This window comes from Cryptotermes secundus, unplaced genomic scaffold (assembly GCF_002891405.2).
Source record: "Cryptotermes secundus unplaced genomic scaffold, Csec_1.0 scaffold718, whole genome shotgun sequence".
Taxonomy (NCBI): domain Eukaryota; kingdom Metazoa; phylum Arthropoda; class Insecta; order Blattodea; family Kalotermitidae; genus Cryptotermes; species Cryptotermes secundus.
This window is the reverse complement of record NW_019723911.1, coordinates 496,661-519,346: the sequence shown is the minus strand read 5'-3', so window position 1 is coordinate 519,346 and position 22,686 is coordinate 496,661. Positions and strand designations below refer to the sequence as shown.

The window sequence follows — 22,686 nt, the reverse complement described above, 5'->3', positions numbered from 1 at the left end:
GAGAACTCAATACCCTCAGAAAATGTGCTGAAAAAGTAGGTTAAGTAACAAACAAGCTTCAAAGACAAAGTGGCTGAATTTGCAAAGGAAAAAAACCCTTAAGTGTTATGGATAAAGTTAATGTGATAAAACAAATTGAGAGTGGAAAGGAGAAAGCTGATGTGTACTGGGATTCAGTTAATTCCACAACTCAAATAATATGGAAAAAATGGGACAAAACTGTTAGTATATTAGGGGAGGAGGTGATCACAATTTAAACAATTACAGAATACAGAATGCAGTGACGTGGACAAAGTGCTATTAAAACAGTTTAAACAAACAGAAAGTGAAAATGTATGGTTTAACAACCCTCTTCTCATGGACAAAACCAAAGAATTACTGATTTTGTGTGTTCTAATTGTAATGCAGCAGAAAAGAGAAAATTGTTTGTTATTGGGAAATCAAAAAGTCCTTGACATTCAAGAATGTAAAACTCCTGCCTGTTCAATGCAGTGCCAATAAAAAGTCATGGATGACCTCCAATCTGTTTGAAAGTGAGCTTTGGGACTGACAAATGTAACTGCAGAACAGGAAAATTCTGTTGCTTGTAGACATCTGTCTGGTACATCCTGGGTTTGATAACATGCCAAACATTAAAACGGTGTTTCTTCCAGCAAACACCATGAATGTCTTACAACCTATGGATGAAGAAGTGATCAGAAGTCTGAAATGTCACTGTCTCTGTATGAAGGTGTGTGTAAAATTGATCATAATGCTATTGCATCATATGATCTAGATGCATATGTCAGCATAAAGGATGATGATGTTATGGCTGAAACACATACAGGGAGGGCACCACCATGGAAGCAAAGATAAGACAAACAAACAAATTAGAAGAGGGGGGGAGACCATTATCAAGAAACTGAAATGGTGGCTCCTAATTTAAATAAGGTTCTTGAGGTCTTTCATACTGTAAACAGATTTTGTGAAGCCAGATTGGAGGAAGTAAAAAAAGTAAAAGTAAAGCTATTCCTGTAACAGGCCATGAAGGCCCACAGGGTTGTGAGACGTTGAGGGTCCCACATTATCTAGACAACCGGCTCAAAGATGGTGGCAAGGTTGTCAGCCTTATGCACCGGCCACACTTTACTCCCCAGGAAAATTCTTTAATTAATTCCTGGTACTCATTTCTGTCAGAGGCTGAGACAACCCCAGGGCCATAGTGCAGCTGGAAGGTTTAGGTCAACTGGAAAAAATCCAATGACCTCAATCGGATTTGAACCCGCGACCTTCCGGCTTGTAGCATAGTGCCTCAACCAACTATGCTAACGCATGCGCCTAGAGGAAACTGAAATTATTTAAAAAACTGGGAAAATCAAGGACGATTCAGAGGAGTCTGGAAAAAATTAGAGAAGAATAAAATAACAGATTTCTTCATCTAAATTTCCATAATTCTGTAATTTTATTATGTACAGTACATGTGTCCTGTAGTATCAGTTATTTTAATAAATGTAATTTTCAAGACATATGCACATACTTTTAAAGTTACCATTTTTATACATAAGCCCTACTTTACATTTAAAGAGAAATTAGTGCTGTACAGAATGATTCTATATATTTCTTCTTGAAAACCGATTTAATTACTTAAGAACAGTCGGTACAAAACTTGTTTATAATGATGTAATTTCTCCAGTCCCTTGGATGACACTGAAACTGAGCCTGGCTGTAATATGAATACCTCCATATTTTTGGTAACTGGATAATGGTTTACAGTTGCAGATAAATTGTGTCTTGAAATTCATGCTGTTCTTGTCACTGTTCAGTGAGGGCTAAACAACCAGTTCCCTTCCTCCTTAAACTGCATATTTTTAATGTCCTTGGCACTACAGCCCCAGTGGGCCTAGGCCTACCTCCATGAACTTCTCCGTTCACTTCGGTTTTTCTAGATCTTACACATTCGGTAGGATTCCTTGGGCGAGTGATCAGCTCGTTGCAAGGCCTCTACCTGTACACAAACTCAGAAAAACGCACACACACAAACTAAACATCCATGCCCTGAGTGGGATTCGAACCCATGATCCCGGTTTCCAAGCGAGCGAAGACAGTACATGCCTTAGACCGCTCAGCTACTGTGACCGGCAGACTGCATATAGAATGAATTACTCATTACCAAACTGGTAGCAGATAACATGCCTGACATGAAAACTCTACCCACCTCCTATCCTCATAACCTTATTTCATAAATATTATTCCTGAGCTCCTGTGTTCTTACTAGCCTTCCAAGAGGTTTCCAATCAGCATTCTGTATGCTTTCCCATCTTCCCCATCCAAGCAATGTGTGCAGCAGCCCCCTTAACTTCACTATCGTAACACAAGGTGACCTCTACAAATCACAAAGCTTCTCACATAATATCCTAGCTGATCATTTACTTTATACCCTCTTAGATCCCAATGACCTTCTATGATGCTACGTAGGGACTTACAGTAAGAGACCATGTTTTACAGCCTCACAGAACAACAAAGAAGCAGTTTCTGTCTCACATAATACAAATACAAACGCATCTCAATCACTGGTGCTTAGGAAGTACACAGACAAACAGTCTTCGAACAATGATGACAACAATGACAAGGAAGACAAAACTAAAATCTCAAGACATAAATGATTTGTTACCTAACTAACCTCTGACTTCTGCCTTTATTTGAGGTTTTAATAGCGTTGGAGATTCATACTGTGATACTGTATAGCCTGCTGGGTGGGTACCATGTTTTCATGGAACATCCTACCTCCACCTTCAGGCAGAAGATGGAGGCAACATGTCCCTCAAAACCAATAGTAGCTATCCACCAGAGTACATGGTATAATTACCCAGAAGGCTACAGTATGAATTTCTACTGACACTCTCAGGTTTTTATTATGGACATAAAATGTTCACAATACATCTCATACTGTTTCCATTCAGGCCCCATTCTAACCTGAACCTATATACCCCCCTATATGAAGTTAGAAAAAAAGATAGTAAACCAAACTTACCATCTGAAATTTAATTTCCAGTTGAAACCACCCCATGTCATATCTGAGGCAGTGATGTATTCAAACGTTTCATCTGATATTACATCAATAATAGGGCACACCACAGTCTTTCTGCAAAGCAAAAACAAATATTAACCTTTATCGTACGTGTGTAGCACAACTGTGCCGCCAGGTCTGGTATGACACAGCAGGCACAGTACCATACTTTTTACAATGCACTTTTTACGCCGCCGCCGCCGCCGCCGCCGCCGCCGCCGCCGCCACCGCCACCACCACCACCAAGTTGAAGCCAACACCATACAATGGTGGAGAGAACAATATACAAGTATGGGGCAACCTACTTATAAAAGATTAGTTTTAATATAGATTCTCTCATCCATGCATGCCTCTCAAGTGAAATATTTTCTCTGAAGTTTTCATGTCCCCATTGCATGCTACTTGTCCTGCACAGTTCATCCTTACTGAGCAAGCAGAAATATTATATACTGTTATATAATTGAACTTACCTATCTTCCACTATCCTGGCAAGCAAAGGTTCCAGCCAGCCCTCTGTACATTCACAATGAGCATCCAGAAAGGTGATAACCTGCCCCTTTACATGCTTTGCTCCGAGAAGTCTCGCCCGGATTAAGCCGGATCGTTTCTCTGTTCTTAGCACATAAACTGGGACTGGTAGAGTAGACACATAATCTTCAAGCTGTTTTCCTAGGTGTTCTGAAACAGGGAACAAAATGAAATACTCTATCAGTAAAACTGCCACCATAACTGGTATGTCTTACAACTGACCACTAACAGATTACAAAATATTGTAGCATGAAGACCTGTTACTAGGTAGTGCACACACACACACACACACACACACACACAAAAAAACACACAACAACAACAACAACAACAACAGGTTTCCACGGCGAGTTCACGTGCAACAATAGAGGAACTGTTGGAAATGATGTTTTCCATGTAGTCCATGCTAAAGGGTTATATAACAAGGACATCAGCTAAGCTGTCAGTGACTTGTAAGTCAGTCTGCGGAGCAAAGAGTAGGAATTGGTGTGAGATGGCTGCCAGCCTCAGTCAGTCAAATGGAACAAGATGAGTTGCGGGATATCTGCCGGACAGTAATGACATGAGCACAGAAGCTGGAGAATCTCCATTGCAAAGACACATTTCCAGGAAACAAACAGTGGAAACAGACTGAGAAGGCTCAGCATGTGCTGTAATGATTTGTAAAGTGTGGAGATTAGCAATTGTGTTACAGTTACTTGTAGTTACAATATGTAAGCGGTTAATAAACCCAATCTCCAATCCAAACCCCCTTCAACAGCCACATCCTAATGCCTGACAACTGGTGACAGAAGTGGCTGGATTGGAATCACACCCAGACACGTGATGTAGAGACAGCACTAAGCTATATATCACCACATTATGGATATCAAACAAATGATGGCATGCCTGTTGGCTGAAATAAGAACCAACCAAGAGGAAATGAAAGAAGACATAAGAACCAACCAAGCCAAGATGGACAGCAATCTAAAGGAAATGAAGGAAGAAATGACGGCAAGACTTGAAGCCAATATCAAGGCCAATAATGATAAATTTTAGGTTTTTCAAGGCACTCTTGTCTACTGGCTGGATATCCACCAAGCCAGGACAGAGGCCATTCAAGAAGCAATAACAGCCAAGATGGATGCCCATTAGGAAAGGATGGAAGCCAGTATTGATGCCCAGGTAGAAGGAATGAAGGACTGCTTAGGAGTGATGGAGCCCATCTGGAGAGGAAGAAGACAACCCCAGGGGAGAGGGTGAATGTAACGGTACACCTTGAGGATTCTAATTTAGTGTGACATGCGAGGAGATGATCAGGCCAACTGTGGGCTGATACGGGGACCAGTGTCTAGTGGTAGGGTGCAAATGACAGCCAAAGACACAGACCCACAGCAATGGCGGGTACAGGCAGAAGCTGACAGCTGGCCAAGGGTGGTTGGCCCACCATGCTGTTCCTGCACAGCATAAGGGACATGGTCGTCAGGAAGACACATTGGCAGTGCCTGGAATGCAGCAATGGAATAAGGCACCAAGACTTAAAGGAGCAACTATGTCTGAGGAAGGAGAGGACATCCGGCAGGATCTTCAGGAAGACCGTACAGCTTGAGGTTGGAAAAGCAAATGGTCAGCACTTTCATCAGACTGAGGAAACAGCAGTCTCTAATACCTCTGGTAGATGGGGGAAGCATTATAGATACCTCTCAGCTAGTAGAGCCAGTCTCGCTGGCTGGGCGGGACTGATGGTAAGCACCAGTACCGGTAGGATATAGAGATTGGCAGAAATCATACAGGGAAGCACAATGGACCAATACAGGTCTCAGTGCATGGGGAAACCCACCCTCTCCAATAACTAACTAACTACTGTGTGCAAGAATTTGGATTGAAGTCTCTGAATTATTTTTGTGTTTGACAGTTTTGTACAGCCCCATAGCTGTATACCTTATGTCCATACGGGTTTTATTATACACTTGTACAGTAGAAGTTTGTTCTCTATGGATAGCTTGGATTTACAGCCCAAAAGCCATACATTTTTCCTCTTAATTCTAATGTTCTTCTGGCTCATTGAAGGCAACATTTTCATGGTGGACAATAAAGGACTTAATTTGTAGGCAAGGAAAGTGAGAAAATAGGCACTACATCATCAGGGTCAAACTAAATAGGCTTATCACTGCCTGGTAAGGGTCCAGAGGAGCAGAGCAAGTGGATGACTGTGGAGATGTGGAAGGTCCAGGCCTTCCGGCCTTCATTTCAAACTTATTTAGAGATAGAGTCTAAAGCAGCCCTGTCAAACATGCGGCCCCCACAGCCACAAAGTGCGGCCCCCTCAACTTTTAGAGCTAATTTATATTAAAATTTTAGTAGAAATATTTTGTGTAAGATAATTTTCCAACAGACCAGAAGACAAGAAGTCTCATGCAGACATAAATTAGCAGGCTGTAGGAAAAGTGATTCTGAGAATTGCAGAAGGGTTTGTCCAACTAACGGTTTGTAAAGTTTGTGAAGGACAAACTATTGTATTTCAGACACACAGAATTACTGGGTTTCTGGACTTTTTCCATCGTCCAGAATTCTAGGTAATAGAGGACACTCTAGGTCGTGTCCTCTGTTCTATGATTCCGGATGATGGAAAAAGTCCAAAAACCCAGTAATTCTGTGTGTTATTTAGAGATGACTGGAGAGTGATATTTAGTTCTCTTCATATATATCTCTCTACAACAGGTCAACATATCATCAGTCCCTCTGTTTACTCTCAAGTATCATGAAGAGTTGAGGTCCATCTTTTCAAACCAGGCCACTGCTGATGCAATCTCATGCAGTGCACCTGCCATCTCCTTCATGCTGAAGTACTGTGGCTCTGTATTTCCATCACTAACCTTATGTACAATCAGTATCTGAGAAAAGTAATTCTTCCACATATCAAAAATTTTGTTTTTGTTCTTACTGTGTCTTGCAAGATAATTAATTTTATCTTTCAGATATTTCCTCTTTTAATTATGGAATATCTACTTGCTTCATGTCTTGACACTGTTCAGAATACCTCCACTTACTTGGCACAGGTTCTGTAACCACTGTAATCTGGCTTACTTCCTATGGTCTAATAGATGTGAATATCGTATGTCAAATCATGGCTTATGCTGCTTAAATTCATAATAATCCAGACCCTCTTTAGCTAAAGTTTTTATATTCTCACTAACAGTTTCCCAAGTTGTATTCAGATCTGCATCATCATTAATATTTTCAAAGCTGTGAACCTGTTTTGGGATGTTAGCCTGATATTGTTCTTCACTTGCTGTTGCAATTAGTTTCTTCAGATTCAAGTGCTCCATATCAGACTTTTGTGTTGCTCTTTTACTTACTGTCTCCCCTTAACTTCTGCAACCATCACATAGTGATCAGTATCACAGTCCACTCTCTCAAAGGACTGGCCATCAGGTACACTCAAATGACATCTTGTATCTACCAAAATGTGATCAATCTTTTCATCAGGAGATATCCAAGGGAATTTATGAATTTTGTAATGTGAAAACACTGAACTCTTGACAATTAGATTTTTGAATGTGGTGAAGTTTTCTTTTGCTAACTCCATTAGCATTACATATTTTGTGTAAACTCTCATTCCCAATTGCTGATGTGAAAATACCTCCTCTTCCTATTTTGGTACTGAAATCCCCTAACAAAATTTTCATATGTATTTAGGTAACTGATTGAATATACTTTCTAGTTCCTCACAGGAGCAATCCTTCATATTATAAGTTTTATCCTTTGTTGGGGCATGAACATTCAGAACAATGATATACCAGTGATCTCTCAATATTATATGATGATTAATGATATGCCATCATTAATAAACTTTCCTCTCAACTGCTGATATTATTCTCTTAAGTACAAATAATTCTGTCAGACCTAACACTCCTTAGCTAATATATCCCAACCCTCTCAGTGGGGTGGAGGGAGTTATTTAAAGAAGTCAGTGCTTCAATGAATAAAATTTCATCATGCTTGAAGATAATGATTGCATAAATCAATGTGTGTATTCATACCTCTCTCACTAGCATCATCCACAAGAATTATTTCCTTCAAGAGAGGTCGTGGAGACCTGTTGATTGCGCTCCATATTGTCCTCATTAGCGTGGACCAAGCTTCATTGTGAAATACAATGACAATAGATGTAGTGGGCAACAGTGCTGGATATTGCTTTGACTTACACCTGAAATCAATCATACCAAGTTTGCTGAAATTCAAATTTAATGCCTTCTGAACCAGCAGCAACCAGTCCTCATACCTTATTTCCCCAAGATCCTTTATATTACCCTGCCTTTTATGTTTTGTTTTCCTTAGGGGGTCACTTTCCTTTAAATTTTCCTTCTAAAATTTTACAGTATTTCTCATGTCCCAAGACTAAAGACCACCTGCAAATTTCTTTTTACAAAAATATTATACAAAATAAATTTATAGCTCATTCAGAATAGCAAAAAAATTAAAACGAGATGCACATTATGTTATAGAAACTTACCCGCTCAATCTGACATCTGTGAGCGACCGGTTGAAGGAGATCATGTCACTTGCTAGAAGATTGAATTGATTCAATTTAAATTTCTCTTTCATCAGTCCTTCTTGATCTGGTGGTATGCGAACAGCCTTGCCCAATTCACCAGGCTGTCCATGTTGTGGCAGCACTGTTGGGGCTGGTTTCCATCGTCGCAGAACCTTGGGTGGATACTTACCCTTTTCTGTTATATCTACTTTTCCTCTATCATGCAGCTGCTCATACAGAATTCCCCGCCCCTTACTGCTTCCTCTGCCACCATGGTCTGTACCATGCAATTCCTGAGAACTGCCAATATGTTCCACACGAGCTCCCACACTGTTACCACTGCAACCCCAGCCTGATCCCCCCACACAATCTGAATAGAATGTCAATACAACTACATCCACTAGGAACCACACCAGCGATGTGAGAAGAATCACCTTGCAGGTGTGGATACGTACTTTAGTCCGGAACATGGTGCACCCCTAACCGGTCTGTTTTGCACTTTGGTCCAAAACATATACTGTTGTGTACTATGTAAACATTTTCCCTTGTAATATAGTCATTGAGATCTCTTTCAACATGAGCTACAGTTCACAACCACATGTATGATATGTAAAATAGATGCCTCTGAAGATGAACTAGCTTGGGATTTTGAACTGTGCAATAATCACGTCATAATGAGGAGTTGGTTGTTCATTTAAAGCAGGCAGTTGTCCAAGAATACTCTTTCCTTGTTCCAATTCCTGAAATACAAGAGGCTCACTCAGTACAGTAAAAAAGAGAAATGAAAGAAACCTGAATCTCTAGCTCCTCATGTTTCTAGGCAACCTCACATGGTTTGTTAAAAGATACGGAGATGTGACCGCTGTTTTATAACTTAGCAGATATTAATTGCATAAACATACCATTTTCAGAATCTCAATTTAATCATAACTGATAATAATCATGTCTCAATTCTGTGAAGTTTGATATCTTTGATTTGCCAGTTGAAAGGTTAGGATTCTTACAGAAGACTTAAGCAATTCAGTATTAGAGTACAGTTTATCTGAAGAAACACTAGGGAACAATAGGTTACTTTATGTAACTTAATGTTTGGTTAGCAAGAATATGCAGAGATTTTGTGAGAATCTGAAAAATCACCTGGCCTGTCCAGTGGCAGGAACACACACTGCTTGCACTGCACAGATACAAAGGTAGTCAAATGACTGTAAGATGTGGAACATGTCATATAAATACAAAGAATATTGAAAAACAGCAATAACAGTGGTTATTCAGAGATACATCTAATCACATACATCACATCGTGAACTCATGCTATTTGTACAGCCTTCAAATCACATATTTGTCAACTTATGCTATTTACACAGCCCTCACATGGATGAGTCACTATTCAGACAATAGGTATTCATCAACAGTGGCAGGAGTGGGTGATTAACACACACATGCATGTTTAGACTTGTGGCCTACTTGACAGGCCAATAAACTGCACACATCACAATTCTTCTTCAATACTGCCATAATTGTATATTTTTTTGGAGAGAGCTTATGCATTGTAGGGCTGTTGACCAGAATCCTAAGCCCCTGCTGCTGTACTAAACGTTCAATTGGTTGCATTACTTTTTGTGTCAAAAATGACATACGAGTTACACGCTGAAGTGTTCTTGTACAAGACCCATGTGAAAAGTAAGATGATGATCTGTAATAAATTTCAGGATTGAACATTCCCTTCAGTAATATCCCCTAGATACCCTGCACACAAAACCATAGTTTAAAATTTCAGGTTTCAAGTTCACTTTTTCCAAAAATGTACACCAACATTTCACAGCAAAGCAAGGAACACATGCTTTGCAACATGGCCCATTTCTGGCATCTGCTATGAGTTTTGTTTGTGATTTGTTGGTCTATGGGCTTAATGAATGTGCTGCAGATTTTGACATGAACCAAAGGGCTCCGTGAGCTTCTCTTCTACTGGACTGGCCAAACAATCTGCAGCAGGCTTTTCAAGTTTGCCATCAATCCCACAAATGAAGTCAACAATTTACAATGCAAAAGTCGGGCTTAGGATCTTCACCTGTCGATTGCATACTCACACGATCAATTAGGACTGTTTACACCTGAGGAACAGAAACAGGATGGTTATTTGCCTTTACGGAACCCACAAAAAGAAGTCTCACGACTGATAGGAATTATGAAGCTCAAGACTTCCAACCCTGTGACTTCTGATCTATTTCCTTCCAGTGTTCTCTGATCTACATATGCCAGCCCAAAATGCTTGCAGGCTACACAAGTGGATGGGAATATAGGGAAGTGAGTAACAGCTTCAAGCAGATGTGGAAGGGAGTCAATGCATGGGACTTCTTTCTCAGGCATTACTACAATTACATACATATATGTGTATATATATATATATATATGTGTGTGTGTGTGTGTGTGTGTGGACTTAACCTTGAGAGAAGGATATTGGATAGAACTGTGTATGAAGTTGGTAACATCATCACTCTTCAGTAATCACTACAGTCAGTTTTTCTTAAATTGACACAATAGTAGACTTCTTCCACTGCTCAAGCAGTTCTTCCTTATTCCAAATAGAACTAATTAATTATGGATCTCTGAGTGTAATGTTTCATCCCCTGGCTGAATCAGTTCTGCTGGAATTTGGTCACTACATGGCTGATTTATACTTTTTCAACTTTGCAATAGTGGTTTCAACCTCAGAAGTACTTGACTGAGGTACTAATGGCTCTGCAGTATGTACTTTTATCTGTCTTAACATCACTGACCCTATGTACATTCAGTAGGCCAGTGAAGTATTCAAAATGTAGGAATCTGAAAACAGATCACCATTCTCATCCTTTACTAAGTTAGTTCTAGGTTTCTAACCTTCCTTGAATTAATTTATTCCTCTATACAAGACTTTGATATTGTTCTTACTGTCTCTCCATTTTTTGGCTCAGATTTTGTAACCATTTACAGTGACTTTTTTCCTTTGATCTGATAATTTTGAAGATCCCTGTTGAATCATGGCCAATGCTGCTTCTGTTCATAATAAAGTAGACTGTTCTTGGCTTAAATTTTGTTATACTTGTATATATACACACACACATATATATATATATATAAATCATCAGTGTGAGTTTCAATGTGATTGATCAGCTACTGGTATGACCTTTTGCATTTGTCAGATACTGGAGAAAAGAATGCCAGTTCAGTGAGAGAGTACAGTGACAGTAGGCTTCAAGAAAGCCTATGATCCAGTTAGGAGGGAAGTACAGCACAGTGCATGCACTAAGTTTGGTATACCTATGATGAAAGCTTGTTAGACTTACGAAGATGTGTTTAAAGGTAACATCTGTCTGATACATTTCCTATTTAGAAAGTCTAAAACAAGGAGATGCTTTACTGCCACAGCTTGTCAACTCTGCTTAAGATATGCCATTAGGAAGGTCCAAGAAAACCAGGTGGGACTGAACTTGAAAGGAACACATCAGCTTCTGGCATATGATGATAACATACATAAAAAAAACTCTGTGGCCTGTAGTCCGTAAGCGAACTATACTGATTGAGCGACCACCGCAGATAATATAATACCAAAAGGAAAAACATGGAAGCCCTAACTAACATTACTAAAATTGATGGTCTAGAAGTAAAAAAAGAGAAAACTTAGATGTTGGAGTCTCATCACCAGAATGCAGGGCAAAATCATGACATAAAAACAGTTAATGGATCTTTTGGAAATGTGGCAAACTAAATGGTTGGGAACAACTGTATCAAACCAAAATCTGATTTATGAGAAAATTATGAGCAGGCTGAATTCAGGTAATGCTTGCTACTATTCACTTTGGAACCTTTTGTCTTGTGTGCCGTCAAAGTAACATAAATATTAATACACAAAACTATACCGACTGAGTGACTGCCTTGTTGGCGAAGTTAGTGCCAATTTTAGGGGATAGAGGGTGTCACGTGGTCAGCATAACGAATTCCCACGGACATTAATTTCAGTTCAGAGTCGTTGTTTACATTCCCTACAGTACGGACAATACGTTGTAAGATGAGGCACCAACTAAACAATTAACTTTAATTTACTACATCTACATCACAAGCCTCCTATACAAACTTATATACGAAAAGAAAATATATAGAATATTCCAATTTGTCAAAATTACAAAAATTACAAAACCAACGACTGATTCGATGATATAAAACATCAATTTAAAATTTTATTCTTGTTTTATACTATAACTTCTGTTTTATATAACTGGATTTATTGTATTTTTTACGTCAAGTGCTTTATGAGATTAGTAGTACTGTATCCAGTTTAATAGTACTGCAGTTCAGTGGTGTATATATGTTAACCGTGTATTTGCCTGATGATGGCTGCTGATAGCCGAAACATGTAGCAAAGCCGTAGCTAGGCACTGATCTTGATATTTGTTGTGTTGTGACAGTTAATAAAGAAGTTGTATTAATTTCAGTTTTCTAGACTGGGGCCGCTATTTCCTTGAAATAGCTCCTCTATCGGTATTGGTATAGTTCGCTTGCCGACTAAAACCATGGAGTTTTTTATACACTAAACTATAATTTTGCCTGTACTACCTATTATGGGTATGAAACCTGGTCTCTGAGATTAAAGGAAGAACACGATACTGATAGCGTTCTGAGGACTAGGTGCTGAGAATATTTGGACTGAAAATGGATAAAATAATAATGATGAACTTGTACTCCTTGCCAAATATTATTAGAATAATGAGGATGAGATAGTTTGGGCATGTAGGGTTTTGGTGGGAAAACCAAAAGGAAAGAGACCACTTGGAAGGCCTGGACATGGGTGGGAAGATACTGTTGAAATGAATCTTAGAGAAACAGGTTGAGATGGTATGGACTGGATCCATCTGGCTCAGGATAGGGACCAATGGCAATCTCTTGACAACATAGTAAGGATCCTTCATGTTCCATACACTGTTGGGAATTTCTTGGGCAGCTCACTGTTGGTTCATCAGAGTGACACATACTTGTAATATGTTTAATGTCCGTTAAGTTCATTCAACCAATCCAAACATCAGACCCCTTCGATTCTTCCTATGTAGTTAACCTAGTCAACAACATACGGCCTGTGCACGTAACCTCTTACATACTTTATACAAAAAAAGTATACACTGATTACTTTGAAGTAAAAATAAGCATATTTAAGACTAAGGTATATTGGTCTGATAAAGAAGACACATTAAATTACTGACGTACAGACCACGTTGCACCAATAAATTACATACCTCCCTCCCAATAATTCTAGGTTTTCAAGTGCTGGATATAGTGACACATACTGTTAATTATTAATGGCAAGACTATACACACCATTATTTCCTAAATAAAATAAAAACAACAGTTCACACCCGCACTCTACATTTTTTAACTGCACTCCATTACAATTCTGCCTAATTTCAAACTTCCCCACTAGGTGGTAGCACATTCCAGCCACGTCACACATGGTCACGAACGTCACGAAGACCCCCAGTATGAAAGTGTATTAACGCGTGTAAACCGTAGAAGCCATGTGCCGTGGACTCGAGACCGGGTTAGAAGAAACCGAAGCCCGAGGTGAGAATGAATATAGCGGCAGTGCAAGAACCGATGTAGACAGGATAAAGTTGCCAAAATTAAATAAATGCCGGCAAAGCAGCCGTAAGGAGGGAGCAGTGTGACATGACGCCTGAAATGCGGAACAGTGGAACACGGAGGGACGGCGGTTGCTGGGCAATAGCATGATGATGGATGCAAGGCTCAAGATTTCAAGATTCTCTGATTGACTCACACTTATGCGATTCGATTAATTGCGATAGGTGTATAATGATGTATTCCAGTCATTTCCAGACTATCTAGTTCATGTAGGATGCGTAGAGATGGAAGTTCTGCATGTTTCCCTCCCTCCTAAGCGATTTCCCCCCCTCCTGGATGCAATAGTATAAGAACCGTCGGAAACAGCGTTTTCCATGTAGTCCGATATAGTCTGGTTCGAGGTTAGACGGCGCACGTGTGTTGCAGTGGTCGCAGTGACTACTGAAGAGCTAGCAACCTGAGGAGATTGTGTTGTAATAATTTATGGTGTGTGCAAATTAGTGGGAGTGATACAGTTGTTTATAGTTACGATTCATAAGCGTTCAAGAAATTGAGTAATCAGTTCAAAACTTTGTGTGTCCACCAACTCGTGACAGTATTGAAGAAAGTAAGTACGCAAATAAGAATTTCTCTTAAGTCTTTTCAAGCGTCGATGGTTATTTTACGTGCTCAACATGTCCAAAGTAGACAAAAGCTATATATTGTATGTTTTGGCTGTCTGTAAGTGAATTAAGAAAGTGTGCCGTTAGAATTATAGGATTTTGTGAACCATGATATATGATGCTGCCCACAAATAATTTGTAATACTAGTACACGAACTGTTAAAAGGCCCAAATAGTAGTTATGTTATATAGATTTATATAGTGAGGTTCTTCAGGCAAAAATTTTGTTGGAATTACAGTCATACTATATAAGAAATAAAGCTTTCCTTCATAAATACTTGGAGGTTTGATGAAGGGCCGGTTTTTCGGTAACCGATATATTTAATAATGGTTAGGTGCATCGTGCACATAGAGAAGCAGTAATTGTTTGGAAAGCTGTCAACAAAATCACAGTTACATGTTGTATTTGTTATCAGTGAGATAAGTATCTCTTATTGTAATTTGTCAGTTTTCTTCAGTAGTTACTGAATTGTGTTGCAAAGCTTGTTAGTGTGGTGTAGTGACTTCCTTATAACATTAGAATGGTATGGAATTGTATTAGGAAGTTAACTGTCATGATGTATGGAGTTAAAGTGAGTGTTTATTTTAACCAGTGTTATAGTTTTTTATTGTCATTAGACAGGGTACTTATTTATTAATGGGTGACCCAAAGAAATTTAAGATTTAATCACATTTGATTTGGTTCATCCAGGTCCGTCACACTAGCACACACACTGGACCTCCGTCCAGTGTTACTGATAAAATGTATAACAACACAGCGCATCCCGAACAACAGGATGACACAAAAGAATTTTGTTCATCAAACAACGGAACCTCTAGGTGGTAGATACTCAACTTTCTTTAAAGAGAGGGAGTATAAAGGACATGAACCAAATTGGTTCTAAATTTTAACAGAGTATTTTTAAACCACACTTGTAAACAGACTAATTATAATCATCTATAAATATTTTAACATATTCATGCACGTCGTTGTAATTGTTAAAGGACCAAATTTTTTATTCATGGCATGATATTGTATGCATGTATTGATATATCCTTCTGAAGATGGTCTCTAAGGCCGAAACATGCCAAGGATGAAAGATCAAAAGGATGGAAAGAAAAAAGTTATAAGTCACACTGGATGGAGTTGATAACCTTTTAATCACCACATTGTTTCATGTTTACATTTACTCGTACATTTATTTATCATTTCATGGATCCAATCATCTTCCCATAGGGCTGGGTATAAAACATGTGACATATTACAAATTCATGATGACTACACATCATTCGTCCTTGGTCCAATAAAATATAAAATCAAGCCTGAGACAGAATAGCTCAAGTTGTCAAGACAACACACATAGGTCATGGAAAAATCACAATCAAATTCACAACTTGCCATTCCACACGCTGGCAAGCCGTATCATCCGAACAGTCACATTATAAAATATTAAAATTCATAACAAAATACCGACATCATACATACTACTACACTTACAACAAGCAAGTCTCAACAATGTATAATTCACGTGCACGGACCACTTATTAACTCTTAACTTTTGAGCCACTTACATGCTCGACAAATTCATCAATAGAGTAAAATGCGTTATTTTACAAATAATTTCGTAAAGAAACCTAAATTGCTTTTTATCATTTTTTAAATGTTAGTGCTGCGAACTGTGTAAGTTATCTGTGAAAACAAAACCCTTAGATAGTTTTTAGACGTTTATTTCTAACAACAAAACCAAGGGCTTAACCTTGGTTGGTTTTCATATATTTAAAAACAGAACCAAAAAACAAACATATTCAGAATAGAACCAAAGACTATAACGTTTTGAAAACAAACTCAATGCCTAACCTTGGAAGATTATTTAATATAAGTTTTCATAACAAAAAGAATAGCCTAGCCCCTTAAAAACAGAATCCAAATCCTAACCACATGGACTTGTTGGAGGCAAATTTTAGTATTGGGCTTTGGGTCTTGTATTTACAAATATACCTTTAAGTTTGGTAGCGCTAACATGGCAGAAAACTTTTAAAGTTATTTGGGTCACCTGTTACTAGCTTTCATGTACCTAGGACAGTAATGAATTTTAAGTATTAAGGGAGATGAGTGTTATGACATACAGAATTTTTAGTAATTTCTCTTGGGTCTTGCCTTTCTACTGTTTTTGATATTAGAGGGGGAATATGAATTTTAAGTATTAAGGGAGATGAGTGTTATGACATACAGAATTTTTAGTAATTTCTCTTGGGTCTTGCCTTTCTACTGTTTTTGATATTAGAGGGGGAATGTTATGTTTTGCTAGAAGCCAGGGTGGCTCAAATACAATACTGTAGTAACTAGGCTACAGGTAGGATGACCAGGAAGTTAGGTCTTGAAGAGGAGAGACTTTTCTCTTCTCCGTGTCATCCAGACTGGCCCCAAGGCCCACACAACTCGCTATCCAATAGGTACCAGGATTGGTTTCCTCAAGGGGTAATGTGACTGGGGCTTGGAACTGACCGCTCACCTCCTTTTAGTGTCAGGATTAAGAATGCCTGGAGCTATACCTCCACTCCCCATATGTCTTCAGGGCATGATAATTAATTAATTAATTGCAAGGGCACCTTTATTAGCCTATGTTCCTTAATTTGAAACAAATGACAGTAGAGTAATGCACTTACTGTGCTCTCTGTGTATCCCCCTATTAACTTTAGAATGCTTGAACCAGCCTTTTAGAAGCCTGGTATGTATATCATGACACCTGAGCTCATCTCAATGACATACTTCATAAATCCATCCCATCAGTCTGTATTTGTATTCTCCTATTGTTGCTAGGCAACAGCTTGGTAGGAACATTACCATGGCAATGAATACACATGTAAAAATAAAAGAATTGTTGAACACATCATTTTGTACATGGTCTGTGTTGCATAAAAGGAAAGTAGGTGATTAGTTCTTTGAGAATTTGTTGTCATTATCATCACTACCACATTACAGTAAAGTTTATTGGTTTTCTTATTGCTGGTATTACTGCATATCACTAATTGACAATTGACAGCCATATTGTCCATTTTGTAAAGGCTCACTATATAGCAAAGAAATTGTATGGTATGTATTCTCCATTCCAGTTATGAATGATTATTTACTAATTATGTGCATATAAATATGATTGACAGTAGCATAAAAACGAATTTAATTACTCTGTAATTAGCCAAGTTCTGGGTCCTAAATTAAGCCACAAACTTAAAGCAGATGACGCGATAAAGTGCTGCCTGGTTGGGGCTATTGCACACCTCAGGGGTTGGTGATAGGAACATATATAGGAATAGTACAATAATCATTGGCAGGAGGCAACCGAAGAAACACAGAGAGAAACTTGCTTCAGTTCATCTTCATCTGCCATGAATCTCACTTGTGATTACCCGGTAGTCTACAATGGGAAGTCAGCATTTAACTGTCTGAGCTATAGTACTGTCATTAATTGACATTCAGTAGTCATACTAACCATTAATCAATGTTTTATTATATAATAAGGAAATTTTGTGGTCTGAATTCCCCATTGCCAGTCTGAATCGTTTATTAATTAACTTTGTATAAATATGAATGTCAGTACCATGATCCACATAAATAGTGAGATTTTTATTTGACAACTACATAACTGAAATCAAGCCAAATTTCTCTTATTTGAAAATACACATGAGTTTATGAAATTGTTCATTCTTTTGTAAATATAACCATAGTTTTATTCTTTTAGTTTATTTAATGACACTGCCCATAACTTATGATATAATGCTGAATGATCAGATGAAAATGAATTAGAGGGGATTTAGAAGGAAGCAGTTGTGACTTAATTTAATAGACTGTCCTGGAATTTACCTGGATGGACAGAAAGATTTCAGTGTCCTGGCCTCAGTTCAAACCAGGCACATCCCAAATGCAAGTTAAGAGAGATTAGTGCTTGAGCCAACTTGTGCCGTGTTACTACTGTTACAACTCTTGGGATGTCTCTCACACTAGTAAGCTTAAGTGTGCCACCTTCTGTGATGTACCAGGGAATAACTCCTCTGCCACAAAGGTGAAGGAGCTTGGATAGATCGGTTGGTATAGTGGCTAGGTTATGAGCCTCAGACTCTGATTGTTAAGCCTCAATCCTAGTCACTATTCGTATTCGTATTATGAGAGGGGGTGGGTTTCCACGTGCACTTAGACCAGTTATTGGTCCATTGTGCGTCCCCCTTTAATTTCTACTGTCGCCATACCCTACCGGTAACGGTGCGTGCCATCAGCCCCTGTAGAGCCAACGAGGTCAGCCCTCGGTACCTTGATGCTTCCCCCATCCACCAGAGGCATTGGACACTACTTGGGCAGGAAAGGGCCTGTAATTTAGCTCAGAGGTCTCCTAGAGACATGAAGTTCTTCTACATGCTGTAAATCTACGACACGGGACACACGGCTTAAAGTCCCTCCCAGAGGACTTGTTCCCTGAATTTTTCCGCCCTTAAAAATTCCAAGACCTCCGCCAGGTTTGAACCCATGTACCTTGAGTTATGAGGTGGGAACGTTACCCCTAGACTATGGAGGCCGCTATCCTAGTCACTATACTGGCTGAGATACCCTAACTTCTGTGACAGCAAGTATATCAGGAAAGTTTTGACTGAAAAGATGTGTTCGTTATATGCCCTAATGGTGATGTACAGTGAGTTTTCTAGACCAGCACTTCTGTGAAGCAAAATTTATACATTATGGGTCAGCCTGACTTGACAAGAGACTGTCCAGATCTACTGCCAGATTGCCAGTTCACACAAAATTTTGCTGTAATCCTTATGGGCATAAGAATGAAGAATACAGGTTCTTCTGTTGATGTATTAAAGTTACTGTGTCAAAGCTTTGTTCATTGCGAACTTTCCATTATACAAAAATATAAGACTGATATCTGAGTGTTACACTATTTTCCAAATCTCACTTCAGGTTAAAGTCTTTAAATAAAAATACTTTAAACATTCACAAATTTAAGCAGTTTCACTGGGATTTATATTTTGCATGTATTATATTGTGATTATTTATTTTTGTAGGAATGAGATCAAGTCATCATTCATCATCACAGTCTTGTCATCACATGTGTTCAAGGAGACAAAACCACCAGTCACCCTGGTCACCGAATAATATGCCGTATCCAGAGGACTTTGGGCAATACGAACCATACTACACTACTGGGTGTGTATTGTTTTTTAGAGATTTGAATGTAAGATCAGTCACTATTGAATATATCTAAAACTTCCTCCCCCACTTAAACTTGTAACTGCTTGGAATGCATTACTGAATGTGCTTGGTCTGAATAAATATAAACAAGCAAGTGGAGATTCAAGGTGGTTGCCTGCCCCTCCATACTACCTGCTTGTTTTACTTCACATCTGTTAATAGCTCAATGTCACCTCCCTTGTGCTAGGAAGAAGTTTCCATTTGCTTTATTGATATTCATTGTTGTTACCATTTGCCATATAATCCTCCTCTTTCTTTCTCTCTACACAATCAAGCATGCACACATGTACACTTGCGTGTGCAAATACGCTATATGCTGCATATGAATATACAAGGTGTGACAATTTGATTCCTGGAATGGCCCAGTGAAAGCAAAATTTGTTTACCTGTGCACTAGCGGCTGCTGTCATCTGCGAAATACTCTGCTTGTGAAGCTATGCACTTTTTGAGATGATGGTGCCACTGCCGGAAACAGTCCTGGAAATCGTTTTCTGAAATACCTCGCGGTAACATTGTCACATTTTGTTGGATGTTAGGAAAATCAGCAGATCTTTGTTCCTTCAGGGCATTTTTTCAATTTTGGAAAGAGCCAAACGTCACAGGGGGATAAGTTAGGTGAATAAGGTGGATTGTCCATTTTTGTAATGGATTTATTAGCCAGGAACTTGCAGACTGTTAGTGTATCATGTGCAGGGGCATTATAATGCCGGAGAATCCACTTGTCTGGCCAGAGTTTGGGTCTTTTCCTCCAAACAAATTCCCATAACCTTGTCAGCACTTCCAAATAACACTATTAATTCACTGTTTGTCCTTCTGCAATGAATTCATAGTGAAACCCTGGTTTCATCACCATTTACTTATATGATATGACTGAGAAATTCATCTCCATGTTTGTGGTATTGCTCTAAAAAGGTGAAAGCCGAAGGCATTCTCTGCTTTTTGTGTGCACCCATGAGTATTTTTTGGGTCCATCTTGTACAGAACTTGTGATACCTAGCCTAACTGTGATAATCTGATGGAGAACAGTGTGAAATTTGTGGAAATTCACACAAAAGTTCTGAAATTGTGAAGCACCATCTTTAACAAACTTCTTGGTCAACACTTCAAACAAGATCATCACTCACTACAGATGGCCAGTCACTTTGATTTTTATCGTGAACATTTTTTCGCCCATCTTTGAACATTCTACACAGTTGTCTTACAGTTCCTTCACTCATTACAGTTTGGCTGTAACCACTGCACATAATTTATGGTACATTTATGCAGCATTCATGTTTTTAGCATGAAGAAATCAGATAACAGCATGAATTTTGTGGCTGGAAGGATTATCAATCGTAGGACACATTATAACTCACTGTGTAGACAAGAACAAACATTACATGACCAGTTATGTGATGGTTTACAAGGCAGTGATCCATGTGACAGTACCTCACATGTGCAAGGTCTCACCTGCTCCTACTTTAGTTGCCTAAGTAAACGGAGGTTACTTTCCACATAGCCCTTGTATATTGAAGTGGATGTGTGAATTGTGGTACACTGTAAAGGAGGCAGTTTATGACTTACTATATCATTACATCATAAACATCAATCTCGACGCATCATTCATTAACACATAGAACTGGGTAGGAATACAAGGGAAAACAAGAAAGTTAATAGTATGAGAGCATATGTAACAACTTATGAGACTTCCCATTGAATTCCCAATGGACATTGCACTAGTTTCTATACAGAAATAATATTCCTCTCAGTATTCTATGAATTTCATTTGTAGAGAACAATCATTTTGTAGATTCACATGAATTTTCAAGTATTCATTATCTTTGAGGCAGTATAAATTGTATATTAAGATTACAGTCATCTGTGATGTGACACCTTGTAGTCTGGTAGATAGGTACCGGCATTTCAGAGGAAGCAGCTGCATCCATCTTTATGGCAGAAGATGGCAGTACAAATTGTCTTCGAACATGCAGTTTTTGTGGTCTTTGTCATTTAGGGTGATGTCCAAATTAAAATGCTCTTAAATAACTAACAGTGAAGTCAGTATCAGAATTATATACTACCAGTAATAGGATAATTAATGAATATGGAGCAGTTGGTGGAATGAAAATGCAAGGGAAATCAGAGTACTTAGAGAGAACCTGCTCCAGTGCCACTTTGTCCATCACAAATCATACATGACCTGACATGGGATCAGACCTTGGCTGCTGCAATGAGAGGTCTGCAACTAACCACTTGAGCTATGGCACGGCCAGGATTAAAATGTATGATTGAGACAGAAATATTGAGGTTGCTCTTTATGATCATATTTCAGAGAATGCACACCAGGTAACAGATTCATAACCCAGCTCAGTCCCAGGACTAGGAGACCTGCAGTGTATGCTCAAGATCCGTCTGCCTCTGGTGATACAGAGGAGAGACACCAAATTTCACCACCCCTACGTCTCAACATGTTTGACCAGGTGACTATTGATATTCAGTATTCTTATAGTATTACCACCTGTATTCGGGTGTTATGTCACTTAGAAATGTTATATGTGGGGCTTGTTCCTGAGAACCACATGTCATTTGAAGTGTACTGGGGGTGGACAAACTGATGGAAACACTAAGAAATTGAGGAATAGAATTTGTGTTGGCTACATTGAAAGAACTTCAGTTTGCAACACTGGATGTTCTTCCCTTTGTTTACACTCTGTAGTGCTTGTGTAAGTGGATTAATAAATGTGTTGAGTGACTGAAAAATTCGTAAAATGGGAGACTTGTCTGATTTTGAAAGAATACAGATTTTTGGTGCCCGTTTAGCTGGTGAATCTGTGACAAAAACTGCCACATTATTAATAGTATCAGGAGTGACCGTTTTCGAAGTTATGTCAGCATACACGAATCATTGGAAGAGGGCATCAGCAAAGAGGAACAGTGGGCAAAATGTAATATTGACAGAGATCATCCCACATTGGGAAGGATTGTTTTGAAATATCCCAGAACTACTGCAGCACAGGTGAACTGCAGCAGAACTGAATAGTCATCCTGAAGACCCTGTTTCCCCCAAAACTGTCCTTCATGAGCTTCACAAATTCAACATCCACGGTAGGGCTGCAATTGCTGA

The 22,686-nt window shown here is 38.9% G+C and overlaps 2 protein-coding genes across 6 annotated transcripts in view; one reads left to right on the top strand and one right to left on the bottom strand.

Moving 5' to 3' along the window:
• LOC111862124 (polypeptide N-acetylgalactosaminyltransferase 5) overlaps positions 1–13,520 on the bottom strand; it is a 42,016-nt gene extending 28,496 nt beyond the window's left edge. Inside the window, exons 1-5 of one of the 4 annotated variants that reach the window (XM_023847264.2) lie at positions 13,437–13,520; positions 8,070–8,830; positions 7,597–7,763; positions 3,517–3,724; positions 3,011–3,121 (exon numbers count right to left, since the gene is read on the bottom strand). In XM_023847264.2, the coding sequence (XP_023703032.1) occupies positions 3,011–3,121; positions 3,517–3,724; positions 7,597–7,763; positions 8,070–8,560 (977 nt within the window). In that variant the 5' untranslated portion in view covers positions 8,561–8,830; positions 13,437–13,520. Of the gene's footprint in view, positions 1–3,010; positions 3,122–3,516; positions 3,725–7,596; positions 7,764–8,069; positions 8,831–9,227; positions 9,294–13,354 lie in introns of those variants that run through there. The other 3 variants (XM_023847267.2, XM_023847263.2, XM_023847265.2) reach the window with 3 other exon arrangements.
• A 69-nt stretch (positions 13,521–13,589) lies between these two features.
• The window catches only part of LOC111862122, a 28,684-nt gene continuing 19,587 nt past the window's right edge, over positions 13,590–22,686 (top strand). The window contains exons 1-3 of one of the 2 annotated variants that reach the window (XM_023847261.2): positions 13,590–13,679; positions 19,397–19,538; positions 21,895–22,042. In XM_023847261.2, the coding sequence (XP_023703029.1) occupies positions 13,634–13,679; positions 19,397–19,538; positions 21,895–22,042 (336 nt within the window). In that variant the 5' untranslated portion in view covers positions 13,590–13,633. Of the gene's footprint in view, positions 14,305–19,396; positions 19,539–21,894; positions 22,043–22,686 lie in introns of both variants that reach the window. The other variant, XM_023847262.2, reaches the window with a different exon arrangement.